Raw genomic sequence first — 18234 nt, forward strand, 5'->3', positions numbered from 1 at the left:
AGAGTGACAGCAAACAAGACTGAGCACAGACTTCAGATTCAAATATAGTGTAGATGTGCAAGTGGAGTGCAGGGAAGTTTCTGCTGCTGAGCAGAAAGGCTGGAACTTGCACCACAGCCCTGATGCCTGGCATCACAGGATCAAGTATTGCTACTGAGTATCACTACAAAGGTCAGCCCTTGAAAGGCTTTACCAGCCTCATCTCCCTCCATCCCACCCCCCAGCACTGCTCCAAATACTGGTACCAACCTCCAGCCCCCTCATTTGGGTCTGCTGGCTGATCTGATGGTCAACTTGCTGCAGCTCCATGCGCAGCTGCTGCTCCCGTTCAGCTGAGGGCAACTGCTTCCCATGAGCAGCCACATCTGACATGGACAGCCTCTCCCTTTGGGATTGGAAAACAAGGAGATTTAAAAAAAAATCTTTGCTCCACTGGCACAGAAAAAAATAGATAAAAGAAATTAAAAAAAAAAGGAAAAGAAAAAATACAGCAATCCTACCTGTCATTGAAACGTCCCTGAGAAGGTATATTTTGATGAGGAGAATATGGAGAGCCTCCCCAGCCACCATGAGTTTCATAAGGACTGTAGTCTACCAGAGAACAGAAGAGAACCACATTGCATTACTACAAAATCACCCTTTCAGTCATTCAGCCAACACAGAACTAGACAGAGAAGAAGAAGAAAGCCCAGTGCTAAGAATTGTATAACCTAACAGCCTGCAAATGACTCAGAATGGGAGTTTTTCAGTACCACACTTACTTGGACATGTCTGGTGTATCTTTTCAGGCACTTTTCATAAAGCAGTAGCACTGTTTGGAACATCCTGGTTTCTAACTGAGTTTCAGACTCAAACACCTTAATGGGTCAGCATATTAGACAGCCCTCTAATTATGAGAAGTTGAACATTTCTTCTGATTAAATGAACACAGAAATACTCTTTGTGACTGGTCTCACATGCTTGATACACGACTCTTCCTGTATGACTAACAGTCTGTGACAGCCTTCCAGAGTCTGAGATTGTGAAGGACTTCAGATACTCAGGCAGGTGAGTGTTGTCATCTTATTGCAAAAGTCCCATACCTTCTTGGTGATTTTTCACAGGCAGCTCCTCACAGCACTGACTCCTTCTCTCACAGCACAGCCAACAAACTCCACTCCCTTCTCACCCAGCTAACCCAAGCTTTTGTAGCACTCATTCTTATTGAACACAGCTGTGGCCTGTTAAGGGCAGGCCTGTTCCTAATCTTTGGTGATTAGTGCAGCTGCAACTCCTCAGGTGTGAGACTACCTTCTGCACTATCTTTATTTTCTCACATTCTATCCCTCCACAGATGAGCAAACACAGAAAAAAACTTACAGACATGATGATTGTAGTTATTTTTACTACTGAAGTTCCTGAAAGACTCAGGAGTTCATTGATAATTCTGACATAGCTCAGTAACTACAGTTTAAAGATTAAGTTTTCACCTGTAATAAAGTCTAAAAAATCACTGCCTGAAAGAGCTAGAAGCAAGTTTGGGGAAATATAATAATTCAATATTTTCTTAAGGTTATGTAGTGCACCTCAAGAAAGAGACAATCTTTTGGAGTAAGACAGAAGGCCATATTATACACATGATTAGAAAATAGATGTGTTGGAAATGAACTACTTCTGCTTTTTTACTTTGCCTAACAGTACATGAGACAATGGCTGAATTAAGTTTTAGGAGCAGCTACCCATAAAGCAGGAGAGCAGCAGTACAATACTCCATCAATGGTTCTGCACAGTGTATTTGGGAAAGTGCTAGGCTTCTGGATTCTGCTGCTACAGATTTAAAATAAGCTTTCTATCAGAGGGACTGGCAGAACAAAGTAACTTCTTCCAAACAGCAACAACACATCACTAACAAATACACTGTGTATGCACAAACATGTCATAGAATCACTGAATATCCCAAGTTGGAAGGGACCTACCAGGACCACGGAGTCCAAACTCCTGGCCCTCCACAAACACCCCAAGAATCCCACACTCTACCCAAAAGTACTGTCCATACACTTCTGGAGCTCTGGCAGTCCTGGGGCTGTGACCATTCCCTGTTCAGTGCCCCACCACCCTCTGAGGGAAAAATCTTTCCCTGATATCCAACTTAACCCTCCCCTGACACAGCTCCAGTCCTATCACTGGTCACTACAGAGAAATCAGGGCCTGCCCTTCTGCACTCCCTTGGAAGGAGGCTGTAGACTGCTACGGGGTCTGCCCTCAGTCTCCTCTTGTCCAGATCAAGTGATTTCAGAAAGCTGTGGCAACCTTGCTCTGAATTCAGTCTTAGTATATAACCCTACCTGCAGTTATTTTAACACACACCACAGCTGTACTTCTAAGACAAGACACAAGCTTACAGGGCTTGTCTTCCAGGCAAGTAAAGAAAACAGCAACAAACAGAAAAACAGTCAATAAAATCCAAGAGCACAGATGATACCTGAAATGATGGATTTGGTGGCAGCTCCCTGAACTGCCATGGCCTGCATGGGCCCAGAGTTCTGGTACATGGCTTTGGAAGTACGGGAGATGGCCCCAAATCTTGACACAGTTGGTCGGTCTCCAAAGGGAATGAGGTCATCGTCCCCCGCCTCGGCCGCTCGCCGCTGCATGTCCAGGCGCTGCTCACGCATGGCTTTACTGTCCACATTCTGCACAACACATGGAAAAGGCACTCCAAAACTCATTCCAAAACCAACAGGACACATTGCTCCCACAATTTGCTAAGTGCAGTTAGTTTCTCTTGTATTCTCTATTCCCTTCACTTTTCAACTAGTTTTTGTAGTCAGAGGGGACATCTCCTTCATGGCCTACCTTAAGATGATCATTACAACACCACAGTGAAAAAGCTGAAAAATTGTGATCAAATCCAGAAGAAGAGAGCAGCAGCAAATGGAAACTGAGACAGAGAAAGGGAAGAGAAGGGGGGAAAATCTCCCCCTCATATAAACTCAAAGAAGAGACAAGTGGGCATCTCTGAGGAATACACATTCCTTCTAGAATCAAAAAGAAATTCCTCTGAAGCCCAGTGCTAAGAATTGTATAACCTAACAGCCTGCAAATGACTCAGAATGGGAGTTTTTCAGTACCACACTTACTTGGACATGTCTGGTATATCTTTTCAGGCACTTTTCATAAAGCAGCAGTACTGTTTGGAACATCCTGGTTTCTAACTGAGTTTCAGACTCAAATACCTTAATGGGCCAGCATATGAGGAGACAAAGTGCTCACTCTGTCCTCCAAGAGCTGAGTTAAGTAGGAAAGCTATCTGTTGGCTACCACAAAATGTAAAATGGTAACAATTGCCAAAATCAAGTTAAGACTTGGCTAAAGAAATAAAATTGTGCACAGTAGAACAAAAAGAGCAAGGTAAGTGGGACCACTACACCAATAAAATTGTCTAAAGGCTACAACCTTTGGTATAGTCCAATAATAACATAAAACTCTGCAAGCTTTCAGTGGGGATAATGATTGATAGAAACAGTTAACATATCTGAGCCAGGAATAAAGGGGTGAAAATGGCAGTAACAACTAAGTTGGAAGCTAAACTCAAGAAATGTAATACTTGGAAACTGAAACATTAGGGAAAATCTAATTTGGAATTCTGGAAAAAAATACATTTTAATTTCGAGGCCATAGGATGCTAGTACCAATTTTAACATCCTTCTATTTGCCCAGTAAAGCTGCATGTATCTGCAGAATATTCAGCATTATGCACTCAGATGATCCTACTCCTGTCCTTCAAAAAAAGGAATCTCTTATGAATGATTTAAAAAAAAATCACTGAAGAATTAATTTAGTAAAGGTCTCTTAATTTTTTTTTTTTCTGAGAGGAGGCAAAAACTGAAAAGCAGCAGAGATCCCATTTTGCTGATCTGAAAATTAGCTCTGGGACAGAAGAATACTTTGTTTAGCCTTGAAAAGGAGGTTACTTCTCCAGAACCTTATTACTCCTTGTAATTGAGCTGCAGGTTTTTTACACAGTTTTCTAGCAGCAGGGATGAAAGCCAAGAGCTGTTTATCACTCCTGGATGCTGCCACTTAGCAATAAGCTGATTCCAGGTAATCTCAGTACTTCCCCAGGTCAAACGTGGCAGTGTGCTAACTCCAGGCAACCACACTGTGTAGGACTGAGAGCGAGAGGACAGGTAAAAAGGCCAAAGCTGCAGATGAAATGCAATGTTTTGCCCTGCTTTTTTCAGGAGAAAGCCTCCTTTTTGGGTCCATTTCCAACAGCAGCTTGAAGATTTTATGAGGAAAGCAATTAGCAGACAGAAAAAGGACAAATTTAATTCCAATGGGGCAGAGGGGGAAAGGGGAGCCTTTTTGAGGAGAAACTGAACCAAAAAAATCCTGATTTAATTAAGTGGTTGCAACAGGTGAGCATCTGTCCACAGAAGAAGGAATTCTGATTAGAAACTCTTAACTGGCCAAAGATAGGTCACCATGACTCCGACAACACAAAAATAAGTCAATAGATCACTTTTGCAGATGGGGGGTGAAGGAGAATAGATGAATCTCTGTAAAATAGTTCCTCAGGCTAAACAGACTTTTCTCTTGAAGAGCTTGAATGACTTTCTACGTGCATGGGCTACCAGCCTACTCCTCATGTTGAGTGATGTGTGATGTTAGGAAGAAACTGAATAGTGGTGGTATGTAGGACTCTTTATATTCTTCTCCATTCATGACTCCCAATAGTAACACCCAAGCAGCCCCTTCATTTTGCAACACTGACCTAGCAAAAATGGAGCAGCACAAAGTAAGATCACAGCCCACCTCCCAAAGTTCAGTGAAGGACTGAATAAGTGCAGCAGAGATGTAGAAATTGCCTTCAAGAAGAAACACCCTAGTCGAAGTTTTGACTGTGCTTTTCTCAAAAGCTGCATGCAAGTTTTGGGTACTCTTATGGCCAAAAATCACAGTCCTTCAAGTAAAAACTAGTAACACTTGAGAGCAACAACAGCCACCTAAAGGGAATTAATTGCCTAAAGTTAAGCTACAGCATCTTTCTCTAAGAGAAAGAAGTACAGGCAGCAACAGATGGACATGCTTAATTAAGAAGCTGCCAGGACAGAATAATTTCTGCATTTCAAGCAAATGCAAAGAATAATCCTTGCACAATATTCGTGCTATCTATGGCTTCAGAGCAGAGAGGCTATCCTGCAACTATAAGCAGAATTTTGTACCAGCTACACAAGGGTAGGACTGCTCATAACTTTGAAAACGAAGTGCTTCACACACCAGCAAATGCTTTCTGTGACTGCAATGCACTTCTGAGCTTAAATAAAAGCATTGCCATAATTGTGGAAAGCAAATGAAAGTCCTTCCCTACCCACAGAAATATTCACTCTTTTTGTGTTTTCCCCTTATCCCTGCATACCGCCATCTCCACACTCCTCGCTGCCACAACATCTTTGGGTTTTGCATCTTTGGTTCCAATGTAGGAGCCGATGGTGTCACAGGACCACGGAGAGTACTGGCTGTAGTCATTTCCTTTGTATTTCCCAGCTACCTTCAGGTCTTCATCCAAGTACTGTACAAAAACAAAAATCTGGTTCTGTAAGTGAAGGGAAGAAGCAGTTTCACAGCCATACCTGTTCACTTCAACAGTAGTGAACCTGAGAAACATGACCAGGATTATTTTTTATCAGAAACATCACCCTCTGGAATCGGGCAAGAGAACACATGAAGTGCGTGAAATTCTGAGCCCCTGGCTACACTCCCAGTGCTGACTGTTCACTTGGCCAGTTTGAAGGCGATATTTTGACACCGGTTAAAAAACCAAATCTCTATCAAGCTGTTACTTCATTCTAAATATGTCAGGAGTAAAGTCTAGTAACTGTGAAGAGCCATTACTTCAATTAGTAATGGCCCTAAATTAATTTTCTTGGCTGTACCGAAAGTGGAGAGCTCAGGACCAGTGATAGATCAACAGCCAGCTGAAATACTGGAGACTGTACTACAAGGGCTTCCCAGCTAGGCACAAAATCCACTTTCCCCAACACTTGCCAGGGCTGTATTGTTCTGATTTTCTTGTTGTCTACACCTACCAGCATGTAAACACCCAAGTATTTTCTAAACATGCCAGTATCTTGTGTTTTGTCAAGATATGCTTACCTCCTCTGAGTGAAAAGGATGAGGCAAGGTTGGTGATGGTGCAAAAGGAGGTGGAGAAATCACCTTCCTCTCTTCCAGCTGGGCCATGATCTCTTTCCTTCGTCGGTGAAGTTCATCCAGGCTGGGATGAGGCTGAAATGAAAACAGGGAAATGTTTCAGAGCTCCTGAAGCATTAAAGTACAAAATGAATAATTTTTTAAGGGTTGTTTACCTGAACAAAATAAGGAAGCTATGTACTGCAAGGAGAGGGAAATACAGGGGACTGACAGAATCATTGAGGTAACAAGTAATGATCACTCTGTTAAAGTCTACCTGTTAACTTTCAGGACAGGACACATACAGGACATACATGCTCCTACACTGAGCAGTGTTAGTTCAAGACACCCCACAAACAAGCAAGGTGTTACAACTTGGCAAAGTTCCCACTGGCACATGTTCAGCATGGCAAGTTCCCATTACAGTCAATTGACAGAACTCCACAGGTCACTAGTCACATTTATTATTCACTTTGCAATAGAATTAAACACAAACATGGCACACTCAAACTGATAAATCTCTAAGTTATGTTAAAAACACTTCCTGTACCCAGAAGAGGATTCAGAGCCTTTAATCTGAATGACTTAAGTCCAACTATTCTACAGAACTCAATTCCAGCTGGTGAGTTATCAAAACAAATTGGTAAACTTATAACAGGAAGACCCTCCAGTTACCTATCTAACTAGAAAAAATTCAGAAGAGCAGAATTTTTAATTCTTTTATCAAGGCAGGTTTGTTTAATGTTTATTATTGAGGTACAGAGTTGGTCAGTCACAGATGGGCAGTACAAGAATGCATGTGCGACCATTTCCACACACTGTGTTTCTTCTGCACTTGAGTAGCCCTCTCCAGCCTAATCTTTGCTGAAGAAGTCAGAGACATATGAGATTTCCAAAGTGAATTACAATGCTTTTCTACTTTGAGCACTAAAGCAGCCTACTTTTACATATTAACATCATTTCAACTGGAGAGTTGACCAGTAATTACATTACCTTCCAGTACTTCCTAAAAGGCCTTAGTACAAAAACATTCAATTCCCCAAGCAGTTAAGAGTTTCTCTCCCAAAACAAGCACAAAACCACAGCGCAGAACCCGTACCCTGTGGCAGGAAGGTCTGATCTGGCCGAGATGCGGAGCCACGGGGCAATAAGGCTCCGTTTGCTGGTATCTGTCCCTGGCCTCGGGCACGTAGAGGGGCACGGCCGCCTGCGGGATGTCGATGGGCACGGGGCTGCCGCGCACCACGTCCTCGCGCTGGTAGGGCTGCACGGGCGGGTAGACGCGGCGGCCGTCGTAGTGCGGCGGGTACATGGGCTGGGCCAGGGCCGGGTAGCCCTGCGGCTGCGGGTACTGCGGGCTCACCACGCGCTCCGGCAGGTACGGCCCATAGTGCTCCAGGTACGGCGCGCCCGCCTCGGCGGCTGACGGAGGAGGTCGGACAAAGCGAGACATGGACTGAGTGGGATAGTACACTCCTGAAGCAAGGCAAGGGGGGGAAACACAAGATACAGAAAGTGATTAGCACAATTGTTCACAAAAATTGATGGCAGAAAACCCTGAAGAAGCAAAAGTTGATCCAAAGCTCGAGTGACATTGTGTAATTACCTAAAATACCAGCACGGTGTCAATGTTACAGTAGCTGATGAAGAGCTGGTGAGACTGAGCCCACCACAGTGAATAGAAATACATCACCAAAATGTCTGCAGACTGCTACAAATGCTTTCAGCTAGGTAAAACCTAAAAAGTAAACTGCAGATTGGTCTGTACCTCTTCATCCATGCAACTAAATTCAATTTATCTCACAGAATCACGGATTGACCAGGTTGGAAGAGACCTTCAAGGTCATCAAGTCCAACCCATGCCCTAAACACCTTAACTAAACCATGGCACCAAGTGCCACATACAGTCTTTTTTTCAACACATCCAGGGATGGTGACTCCACCACCTCCCCAGGCAGACCATTCCAATATTTTATGACTCTTTCTGTGAAGAACTTCTTCCTAATACCCAACCTATATTTCCCTTGGCACAGCTTGAGACCGTGTCCTCTGGTTCTGTCAGTGCTGCCTGGAGAAAGAGACCAACCCCACCTGACTACAGGCACCTTTCAGGGAGCTGGAGAGAGTGATAAGGTCACCCCTGAGTCTCCTTTTCTCCAGGCTGAACAGGCCCAGCTCCCTCAGTCGTTCCTCACAGGGTTTGTGTTCCCAGCCCCTCACCAGCCTTGTTGCTCTTCTCTGGATGCACTCAAGCGTATCAGAGCCACTGGCTGGGTAAAGGAACTTGGATTATTAGGATTTAAAGTCATTTAGAGATTTGTTCTATGTCTTGATCAGGAGAAAGACATTCCAGAACTGTAAATCATGAAAGACCTGTAATATCACAATGCCTGGTTACCTGAAGATTCTATCCGGGATCTCTTGATAATTTTAAAATAAGCCTGAATATGTGCATGACATGAAATTTTGTGGACAACTCAGATGTTCACTTTTGGAACAAATGTAAGTAGATTGTTTTTATTCAAAATGCTCTGCAACTTTCTCAGAAATGGTTTCCGCCATTTCACCTTTGCTTTCTAGAGCTTTTTCTGCTTTTAACTTTCCTTGGTCTGTCATTACTTAGTTTTCTTTCACATTAACCTCACTTTATCTCATTTCTCTCTGCAACCTCACATTGCCTAAGGATCATTCTCTGTTTTCATATAGATAGCCATATCTTCTCTTTTTAATCCCCTTCAATATGATCTTTCTCCACGTGCTCTCTTTATAGTTAAGTTTTTCCTCTTAGTTCCTTTTTTATGACATTTTCTTTTTCTGTGAACACCCTTCTCTAATTTCATTTATCTCCAGTCATCATATGCACTTTATTTCCTTTTTCTCTGAGTCACACTAAATTAAGGTTTACCATACTGGATCCCTCATCCAGCCCAGTTAGGAAGAACTGAAAACAGAAGGACTTGCAACACCTGAACAGATACAGGTATTGTATCTGTATATACCTCGCACTGAAGACTTCAGTCAAGGCATAAAATCCTGCCAATTTCCATCTTATTATGACATCACCATATTAGTGTCTTTCATCCATTTGTAAGAAAACATCAGTTAAAGGGCTTAAAAACCAGAGTGGGAAGAAAGACTAAAATCAGCATGAGGATGAAAGAGCTTGGTGTCAATCTTACCTTGTTGGTAGGGTGCTGGCTCAAACGATGGGGCAGCCCCTCTGGGGTCTTGATAAAACATATCTGCTTGTTGTGCACTGTACAACTGAGACCCTCGTGGTACCATCTGCAACTGCTTGGTGACAGACACTGAGGGCAGATCTGCTGGCACCCGAGCAGGCACAGGATGAGGGTTCACTGGCAAGGCAGAAATAGAGCTCTTGGGAACAGATTCCAGCCTAAAGAAGTGGAAAGATGGCACTGCTCATTAAGGCCTGGTATAGTAGTCTACACTGTACTCTAACACACTGTTATTTGTCTACATTCCACCTTCTGAAGGCTTCTATCACCTTCTCCAATTAAAATATAAGCAAACAGGGAATTAACACAGCTTAGAGCTTTAGCTTTCTACTCTACTATATAATCATTAAAAAACCCCCCAACCAAACACAAGAACAACAACAACCACAGCCCCAGTTCTGTTTCTTTTTTAAAGAACTGGTTTCCTCTGTCTCTACTCCCCATTTACACCCACGACAATTTGAAGAACAGGTAGGAAGAGCCGTACAAGTCAGGAGGGGATCCAGGGGCACTGCTGCTCAGATGGTCCATCTTCCCCGGCTTCAGGGCACTGTCATAACCAGAGTCAGTCCCTCGAGAAATCAGTTGTGTCACTGTGCTGCCTGTTGACACAATTCCATTTGGCAGAGCAGAAGTTTTCCTATTGGGCAAGTCCACTCCCCCTTCCTCTGAGAGGATAGCTCCTGAAGGCAGGCCCACCTCGTTCAGCTGGCCCAGGGAGGCACTAAGGGGTCTTCTGGGAACGAGACGCTTGTTCATTTTACGGAATCTTCAGAAAGAGAAACCACATATCAAAAATTGAAACAAAAAAAAAATCAAAAGGAGTTGTACTTTCAAGATTTTTCAAACATGGATTCTACTGAAAGCTTCTTTTTATTCAAATTCTTCAAGGGGCTTATGAAAACACCTCTTAGAATACAACTTCTCTGATAGTTGATCTATTAATCAGAGTTTCAATCAGAACAAGAACGGACTTTTAATGACAAGTACATTAAGAATTCACAGGTAAACTTCACACAGCAAATTTACAAATCCTACTTTCTTTACACATATGCATCTCAAGAGAAGAAAACCAAAACCAAGCATCACATAAAGCACTACTATCATATAAAATATAGTAATACAAGCTTCAGAATAAGAATCCTAGACTGTTCAAGCCTGTTTTATTCAGAGAAGAAACTAAAAGCAGAAAATTTAAGTGAAAAAATATGAAGTCATACCCTTGGGCTCTGTTTGTCCAATAGTAAGCCAAGTGTTCACTACCATGTGATATATTTTAAAGCACATTTTAAGACTAATGTTACTATATCAATATGCAGCTTACACCATTTCCATTGTTTGATAACATGATTGCAGGTACAAAAACTCTATGAACAAGCAGCAATTCCAAAAATCTAACTGCTTCTGACTAAAGCCTGAACAAATATAGGCATTTTAACCAAAGTTCCACAGAAACCAGTAGGCCAATGGGGTCCTGGAGAACAAATTCCAGAGTTGAAGGTCCTCCTCTAAATACCCTGCCATTAGTTCAGATCCCAGAATGCAAGTGTGAGAGCATATCTGCAGACCTGAGTGTTCTCACTGAGCAAGCAGCAAATAGTACTTCTTCAGCAGGGTTGAAGCCAACACTTTGATATCATAAATAACAGTCAGAGTGAGATGGGAACCCAGACTAGGAAGGTATACAAATTACTGCAGAGAAAGGTGGCAACTGATTGATTTCTCAATCTTTAGATAATCTCTGTAGATGCCCATGTGCATTAACAGCAACACAAGAGATCCAAAAAGGGGTTTTATTCTTGGAGCTGTTTTTTTTTTCAGATGTTGTTGCAGTCTCCACATGTGCAGGACACAAATGAATTTTTAACAAGCTCAGTTCTTGCCTATGCACACAGGGTCTTTGTCCCTTGTCAAGAGGGGAGTGAGCTGCTGTTTAAGCAAGTTTAGATGATAATATGTTATCTAAAGCATTACCACACATTTCCCCATAACCTTCCTCCAAAGTTAAAGCTGTATAGAGAGACAGAGGAGTCACACAGCAACAGCAATGCATATTAGTCACACTAAGCATTTTAAAAGGAGGAGTGCTAACACAATAGCTACTTAAAGGAATAGAGCAAAGATAATAGGTTCAAGGAACAATCAGAACTCCCAAGTTCCCCAACCACCCACAGAACCTGAACAAACATTCTCTACAGCCCAGGACAACATTAGTACCAAGGCAAGCAAGTCAGTCTGGCTACACCAGGCCTCTCCCTCCCCTGCAAAGCTGACAAACAGTCCTTGATACATACAGCTGGCTCAGAGGTGTAACACTGACCCACCACCCAACACAGGTTAACAAAATCATCCCAAAGCAGCACTACCAATCTCCATTTCATTAGCATGATGACAGAAGGCAAATAACTCTTCAACTGTTTCTGCAGCACACAAGTACTGGAGTCTTATTCCTTGCTCATATGAATAACTGTCTTTGTCATTCTAACACCACACGCTCTGCTCTTCTCTCTTTGTGTTTTGTCTATGCACTGCATGCTGGCTATACAGGCCATGAACTGACATTTATGCTTTGAGTTTAAGATTAAGAAATGAAAAAGAAACACTGCATGCCAATCCTGAGCCTTTGCAGTATTCTTCTCATTAAAAAGCACCTTTTCTTTGAATTTTTAAAGCAACTAACAAGCTAACATACTACGTAAAATACACTGTATTTATTTATTTTAGCTCCTAAATAATCCATTTTACTTAAAAAAAAAAATTTACAACAACCTGCAGAACAACAGCATCTTGTTCTTACATAACTGGTAGCCCTCCTAAATCTGTAATGGATCTAGACTGCAGATTTGATATGAGCATAATTTTTTAACTCTACAACAACAGATGTAACCAACTGAAAGTACCTGCATGAAACTTTTTGACAAGACTGCACAAAGAATTGTTGCAGGAAAAAATCCTCAATTGTTTGTTTTTAGCTCTTTGGAGAGCTAGCAACACATTCCTTACATTTGGAAAACTGCCAGCAACCTACCTGAATGAAAAGGGAAGAGAAGTACCCACAAACAAGAGACACTGTGAATGCCATCACACACTTAGGAAGTAGGGAAAACAGCCCACCTCCAAAAACTTTGGATAACACTTGTGTAGCATCAAACTTTCAGAGCTGAATAACTGATGAACAAAGCAAATATCCTGCTGTATGGAAGAACAAGTAGCTCCAAAACCTAAGAGATGACTGCTACAAGTTTATCACACTAGTTCTTACTAGTTTAACAGCCAGGTTATACCTTCTTTCCCCCTCATTCCAAAATATGAGAAATAACTCCTATAGACAAGATGAAACAAAGGCTGGGCTGTTTTCTACTAGTAGAACACTTACTTTTCCAGCTCCTCCTGTGAGTGTGCAAAGGTGCAGCTGGCCCCCCGGGGACATCCTCCTCTCTGCTTCATGTCTCGGCACATGTACGTCTTGTACTTGCTGTGCTGAGGGGGCTGACAAGGGTAAAGAGACCAGGTGAGATACCTGAACATGAAAAGCACTTAACCAAGCTCAATGTATCATCTTATCAAAGGCCTGAGGTTTGACTGCTGATAATTGCTCTAATTCAAGTGTTTCTGGAATACCTGACATGAAATAAATGAGTGAAGTACTTGTGTTTGGTTCTTCAACAGAACCAACAGATTCTAGAGTATGTGCTTTGACAGCTAAGTCACTCTCAGTTTTATACAGGATTTTTATTCAAGCTCCTTACTGGAGAGCTTGACTGGAACACAGCTGTACATTTTAGGACACAGTTAAGTGGACAAAACTGATACAGGATGAAAAAATTACCAATAATCAGACATACCCTATCGATAATTCACCAAGGGAAACATCTGTAAAAGTCAACATGCTTTCTGAGAAGCCAAAAGGTGTATATCTGTCAGAAGTCACCTGCAAACTGTTGGAGTTTTTTGTTTGGTTTTGTTTTGTTTTTGGGAGGGTTTGTTTGGTTTTTATTTTGTTTGTTGTGGGGTTTTTTTGCCTTCTACTGCAGTGAGAAGATCCAGGCAGAGTGAACATAAGCCACACAGCCTTTTACTGGCCACTGTTGCCAAGTAGTGCAACTTTACCCAGACACCCCTTTCCTACTCACAGGCTCCAGGCTCCCTTCCAAGCAGCACAGCATGTACCACAGGCTCTCCACAACAAAAACTCCTGATGTTTGCCCCTCCCAGATTCCCACTTATGCATTTCTACTGTTTTTCCTTTTGCTGGTGACAGTGCTCATTATCCATCCCAAGTAATGCAAAAAGATGAAACAGCAGAAATAATTCACTTAATATTTTTTTTCTTGGCAGAGATAATCTTTTTACTAGTTGAGCTCCCCAAACCAGCTCTCCAAGAGGATGAGTGCCAAAGAGACAGAGGAGTAGGACTGAGACAGGCAGCTCTGTACTTCAGCAGCACTTACATCAACTGATCTACACAACAAAATGACATCAAAGGAACGTGTGATAAGGCAACTATGAGAGAAGTTAATACACAATTACATTGTCATTGCTGAAAACAAAAATTTGTTTCAGGACTTGGATTGCACCTTCATATCAACTGTTCTTAAATCCTCAAGCTCGACAGACCACTCAGCACAGGTATAAGGATGATTTCATTAACAGAGGGCCAGCTGGCTGAAATATGTAAAATTAAAACAAAAGCAAGAAAATCCCCAAAATCCACAAATCACAGCAGCACTCAGTGTCCCTTCCCCACTCTCTACTCAGGAAGATTGTTATTCATTTCCCTAAGCCTGCAGCTGGATCAGACTGTTCTCCTTCCATCCTAGCGAGCTCAAAATCAGTTCAACAGGTTTTGGAGGTAAATATGCATTGTTTCACATTTTTTTCTTTATTGTTTCTTTTTTGATAAATATGACTTGCAGTGATGTTTTCAATTAGCTCCTTGTCAAACCAAATCTTTCCAGACGACATTAGTAAACCTCTACTATAAGATACAGCCAATAAAACTTAGGGGTACATATTGCCCAAATGATTTAGCTTTTACCTGTTGTTGATCTGTTCCTTTTTTGCTGTGATTCTGGATATAATCAACTAAGCCATGAACCACAGTCCTCACAGCAACTAGTCCATTTTCCAGTTGTTCCCATGTTGGAGGTGGAGCATCTGTTGCATGGACAGCAAACACCAAACAAAGAGAAAAATCAGAAAGATTTTCCAAAACCAGGTACAAAACCCCACAACAGTATCACAAAACTTGACTAGCCAAGTTTATAAAAAACATTTCATCAGTAGATAAAAAGCATTCAGCACCTTAATTCTGGGACATTTAGCTCTTACAGAATAGAGGTATCTATCAACTTAAGACTGAACTGCACAAAATACCGAGTGAGCCAGTAAGACCATTATTAGAATGTAAAATTATTTCCTTTTACAAGAACTTTCTCATCTCACAAGAACTCCAGAGTAAAAGCACTGTACAAACTCTTCTCATTTAGAAAAACATCAGGTTCAAAATCCCTCTTTGCATTCAGACTCCTGGAGGTAAAATTATTCCATATGAACACAGTCATCCTGGCCTGATTACACAGGCACAGATGTAGAACAGCAACAGAAATTAATGCCTCTCATGTGGAAAAAACATCACAAGGCAAATCTTTGAATCAGACCACCATCTAAACTACTGTGAATAAATTGTACGGTCTCAATTCTATAGGAGAACTTTTTCTTTTTAGCCAATTTACTTTTCTAAGTTTTTGAATGTGTTCCAGCAGCTAACACTCCCACTGTGGGTCTGCACGCTCTGCTGCAAAGGACAATACCTCAAAGAGCCTTTCAAGATCTTTAGCACAATTAATGACATTATATTCCACTCACAGGGACTAAATTCTTCCACAAGTACTTCAACATGCTTCCCTGCTGTTCTTTAGGGGACCCAACAGTACAGAAAAAAACACAAAGACCAGATTTGCCTACTGAAATCAAGGGAGGCTATTAGTGATGCCACCTTCCAGATCAGTTTTTTGTAAACAGATTTGCAGTACACAGCTTTGTCCCCAGCTTGTTTCAGTATGAAAGATTTGGGAAGAAAGCACTGCATCTCTAGCTGTGAAGTACAACTGGTCCATCATTGGAAAGGAAGTTGAACTTCTGTTTGTTTAAACAAATACGAAGTACAGTTTTTCATCTCCTGAAGTCATAGTTTATATCTTCTTACTATTTTGATATATAATATTGATTTTACAAGTTTTAGCAGGTATAAACACTTCAACCACAGGACTCTATTCTGTCCCTTCCCATCTCCTTTAGATAGTCCTTACACCACTGCTGACTTTTCAACAATTTCTATCTTTCTCTCCTCTGTCAACAGCTTAGGTTCTATTTCCCAGTTAAATTCTTTCCAACTATCTTCTACTTGTCAGACTCTTTCCTAGTCTTGAAGAATTACCTATGAACAAGAAAAATACTGAATTCTGTAGGGTAACAAACTATTCTTGTCTAGACTGACTTTTGCCTAGCTTCTCTGTATTCAATCTATCAAAATTCTACTTTGGAATCCAAAACTCTTTAGTTGATGAGTAAGGAGGACGGTTCCGTACGCCTGATGATCAGCTTTCAATCTCTGAACAGTGTTAAACTCATTTTTCTAAACTTAAAGGTTTTCATAAAAACATCCAGATTTACCTGGACTGGGATCAATATTTGCTAGGAGCTCTAGGTGAGGTCTAAGACGATTCAAGTTAGCTGGATCTCCAGTCCTCTGAAGAGCAATAGTTAATTCCTGAACACTCTGTGCAAACGAGGCTGGGGTCTGCAACTTAAAAAAATTATCATAATTAACTTTCTACAGGCATAGCAATCCTCATGGTTTCTGAAGGCTGCTCCACAGAATACACAGTTCTTTGACATTGCATTAAATTACACTTCGAAATACACAAAATAAGGCTGGTGTTTCTAGCAATAAAACTAATTTCTTTTGTGTTGTGCTGCTACTCAAGGAAAAAAATGGGCCATCCTGGAAACCATTTAATTTAGATTTCTGGAGAGTCTAATATCTCCAATCCCCAAACCAACAGGCTTGCACCCTGATTTAAATTGAGTACAGCAAGCAGAAAAAGAACAAGATGGTTGAAGGAAAAGACAGCTAGCAACATTCCATTTCCTAACATCACTCAATTCCAGTTTTAAAACTGTTAATTCTACCTAGATCCTTCAAGAGATGTTTGGCAGGACACTTCAAAAGGTGGGCAAAGGCATAAATATACAGCAGAAGCTATCTTGAAGCTAATCCCCTTGCACAGCAGCCAAAGCAGTTGTTTCACAGCTTTCAGAACCATTCAACAAGGTTCAGTTCTTCCCACCTAATTAAAGCACGTAAAAAAGCATCTCCTAATCTAAAAGCCCCTTTATCCTATGTTGCTTCTGAACACAGAGATCTGGTTATTTCTGGAGTTTAAGTATTTTATTTACAAAATGTATTTCCATCTCTCTGCCTTCAGACACAGACATGGGGACTCATTTTTTTCCAACTTATGCACTAACTTCCTGCCTGCAAACACGGACCATTAGCCTCTGTCACTACACTGGCACTTATCAGCTGTTCATAAAGGTCACCCCCCAGTTATTTAGCTGAACTTTGTGGGTTTCCATCTGCAGAAAGAAGTAAAGCAGCAAAAATGTCCAGACGGCAGAGGAAGCAAGATTCATTAGATTACAAATATATATTCTAATTATTTGGGACAGGTTTTGAAATAACAGGACAAATGATTAACGGGCAAGTCCACGTGGGCACAGTTTCTAAGTTGACTTCACAAACAGCTGCAAACAAGATGGACTGGGCTGGCTCCAGGTGGCTTTACCTTGTCAATGATACTCTGCATGTGGGATTTGTGAGACTGGTCTCCATAGAGGAGCGAGGACCACTGGTCTGGTGCGATGCGCAAACCCGCTTCCATCGCTATTTGGACTATCTGCGAGTCGTGCTCCCTTCTCAGAGCTTCGTAAGTCCGAAATTCCTCCTTCAGCTGCATCAGGGAGGAATCCTCATCTCGCTTGGTCACCTAGAGAGGAGAAATGAGCCAAATGCAATTAAGCAGGATAAGCCCAAGATTACGTGAAGTCCGAGGCAAGTGACGTCTTGGGTCACATCTAAGTCCTTCTCCCAAACTAAAATCAACTATGACACACTCAGTGAACAGCAGCTCCTACTAAAGTAATGCACGCTTTATAGAGTGGAACCACTAGAAAATGGACACAAAACATGGTTTGCTTGGACTCTGACCCACTTATTGGTCAAAGTGTCACATTCCAAATGACTTTACCCACACCTTGAATCAAGATATTTTGTTTGCATTGCAGAATTTGTTTGAGGGTACAATTAGCAAAACCAAAGTGTTTTTCTACTCATTTAGCAAGAGTAAATGATATTTAAGTTGAGCATCTAGTAACAGATATTAAAAAAGTTTTTCTTCATACAGCTCTCCTTTTTAGGAGACTTTCCAAAAAGTCTCCTTTTTATTTGATTCTAACCACACCACAACTGAATTAACAGAATTAGTGATTTTTTTGGCTTTAAGCCACTTCTAAGAAGGTAAGTATGCTGCTTTACATCCAGGTTTTGTAACTGTACCTCTATGAAACCAGGCAAAGGCAAAACCTATCTTTACAGCTTCAAGTCGCTGTTTCAGCCTACACTGCCACCACAGCTGAATGACAAAGAACTCTAAATTCACGTGGGACTTCATGAGCAATACTTCCTCTAACTACACATATTTTTAGGCACATTAAATGTTACAGAACAATGAAAACAAAGTAAAAACCAATGGTTTTC

At 41.5% G+C, this 18234-nt stretch overlaps 1 protein-coding gene across 10 annotated transcripts in view; it reads right to left on the reverse strand.

The window, feature by feature from the left end:
* The window catches only part of RC3H1 (ring finger and CCCH-type domains 1), a 74106-nt gene that overhangs the window by 21668 nt on the left and 34204 nt on the right, over positions 1 to 18234 (reverse strand). For 6 of the 10 annotated variants that reach the window (XM_054515717.1, XM_036387608.1, XM_036387605.1 and 3 more), the window contains exons 6-17: positions 17264 to 17464; positions 16089 to 16221; positions 14452 to 14570; positions 12790 to 12902; positions 9901 to 10182; positions 9354 to 9571; positions 7274 to 7650; positions 6139 to 6270; positions 5402 to 5572; positions 2462 to 2672; positions 501 to 591; positions 250 to 385 (exon numbers count right to left, since the gene is read on the reverse strand). In XM_054515717.1, coding sequence (XP_054371692.1) covers positions 250 to 385; positions 501 to 591; positions 2462 to 2672; positions 5402 to 5572; positions 6139 to 6270; positions 7274 to 7650; positions 9354 to 9571; positions 9901 to 10182; positions 12790 to 12902; positions 14452 to 14570; positions 16089 to 16221; positions 17264 to 17464 — 2184 coding nt within the window. The remainder of the gene's footprint in view (positions 1 to 249; positions 386 to 500; positions 592 to 2461; positions 2673 to 5401; positions 5573 to 6138; positions 6271 to 7273; positions 7651 to 9353; positions 9572 to 9900; positions 10183 to 12789; positions 12903 to 14451; positions 14571 to 16088; positions 16222 to 17263; positions 17465 to 18234) is intronic. The other 4 variants (XM_036387607.1, XM_036387606.1, XM_036387603.1 and 1 more) reach the window with 1 other exon arrangement.

This window comes from Molothrus ater, chromosome 9 (assembly GCF_012460135.2).
Source record: "Molothrus ater isolate BHLD 08-10-18 breed brown headed cowbird chromosome 9, BPBGC_Mater_1.1, whole genome shotgun sequence".
NCBI lineage: Eukaryota > Metazoa > Chordata > Aves > Passeriformes > Icteridae > Molothrus > Molothrus ater.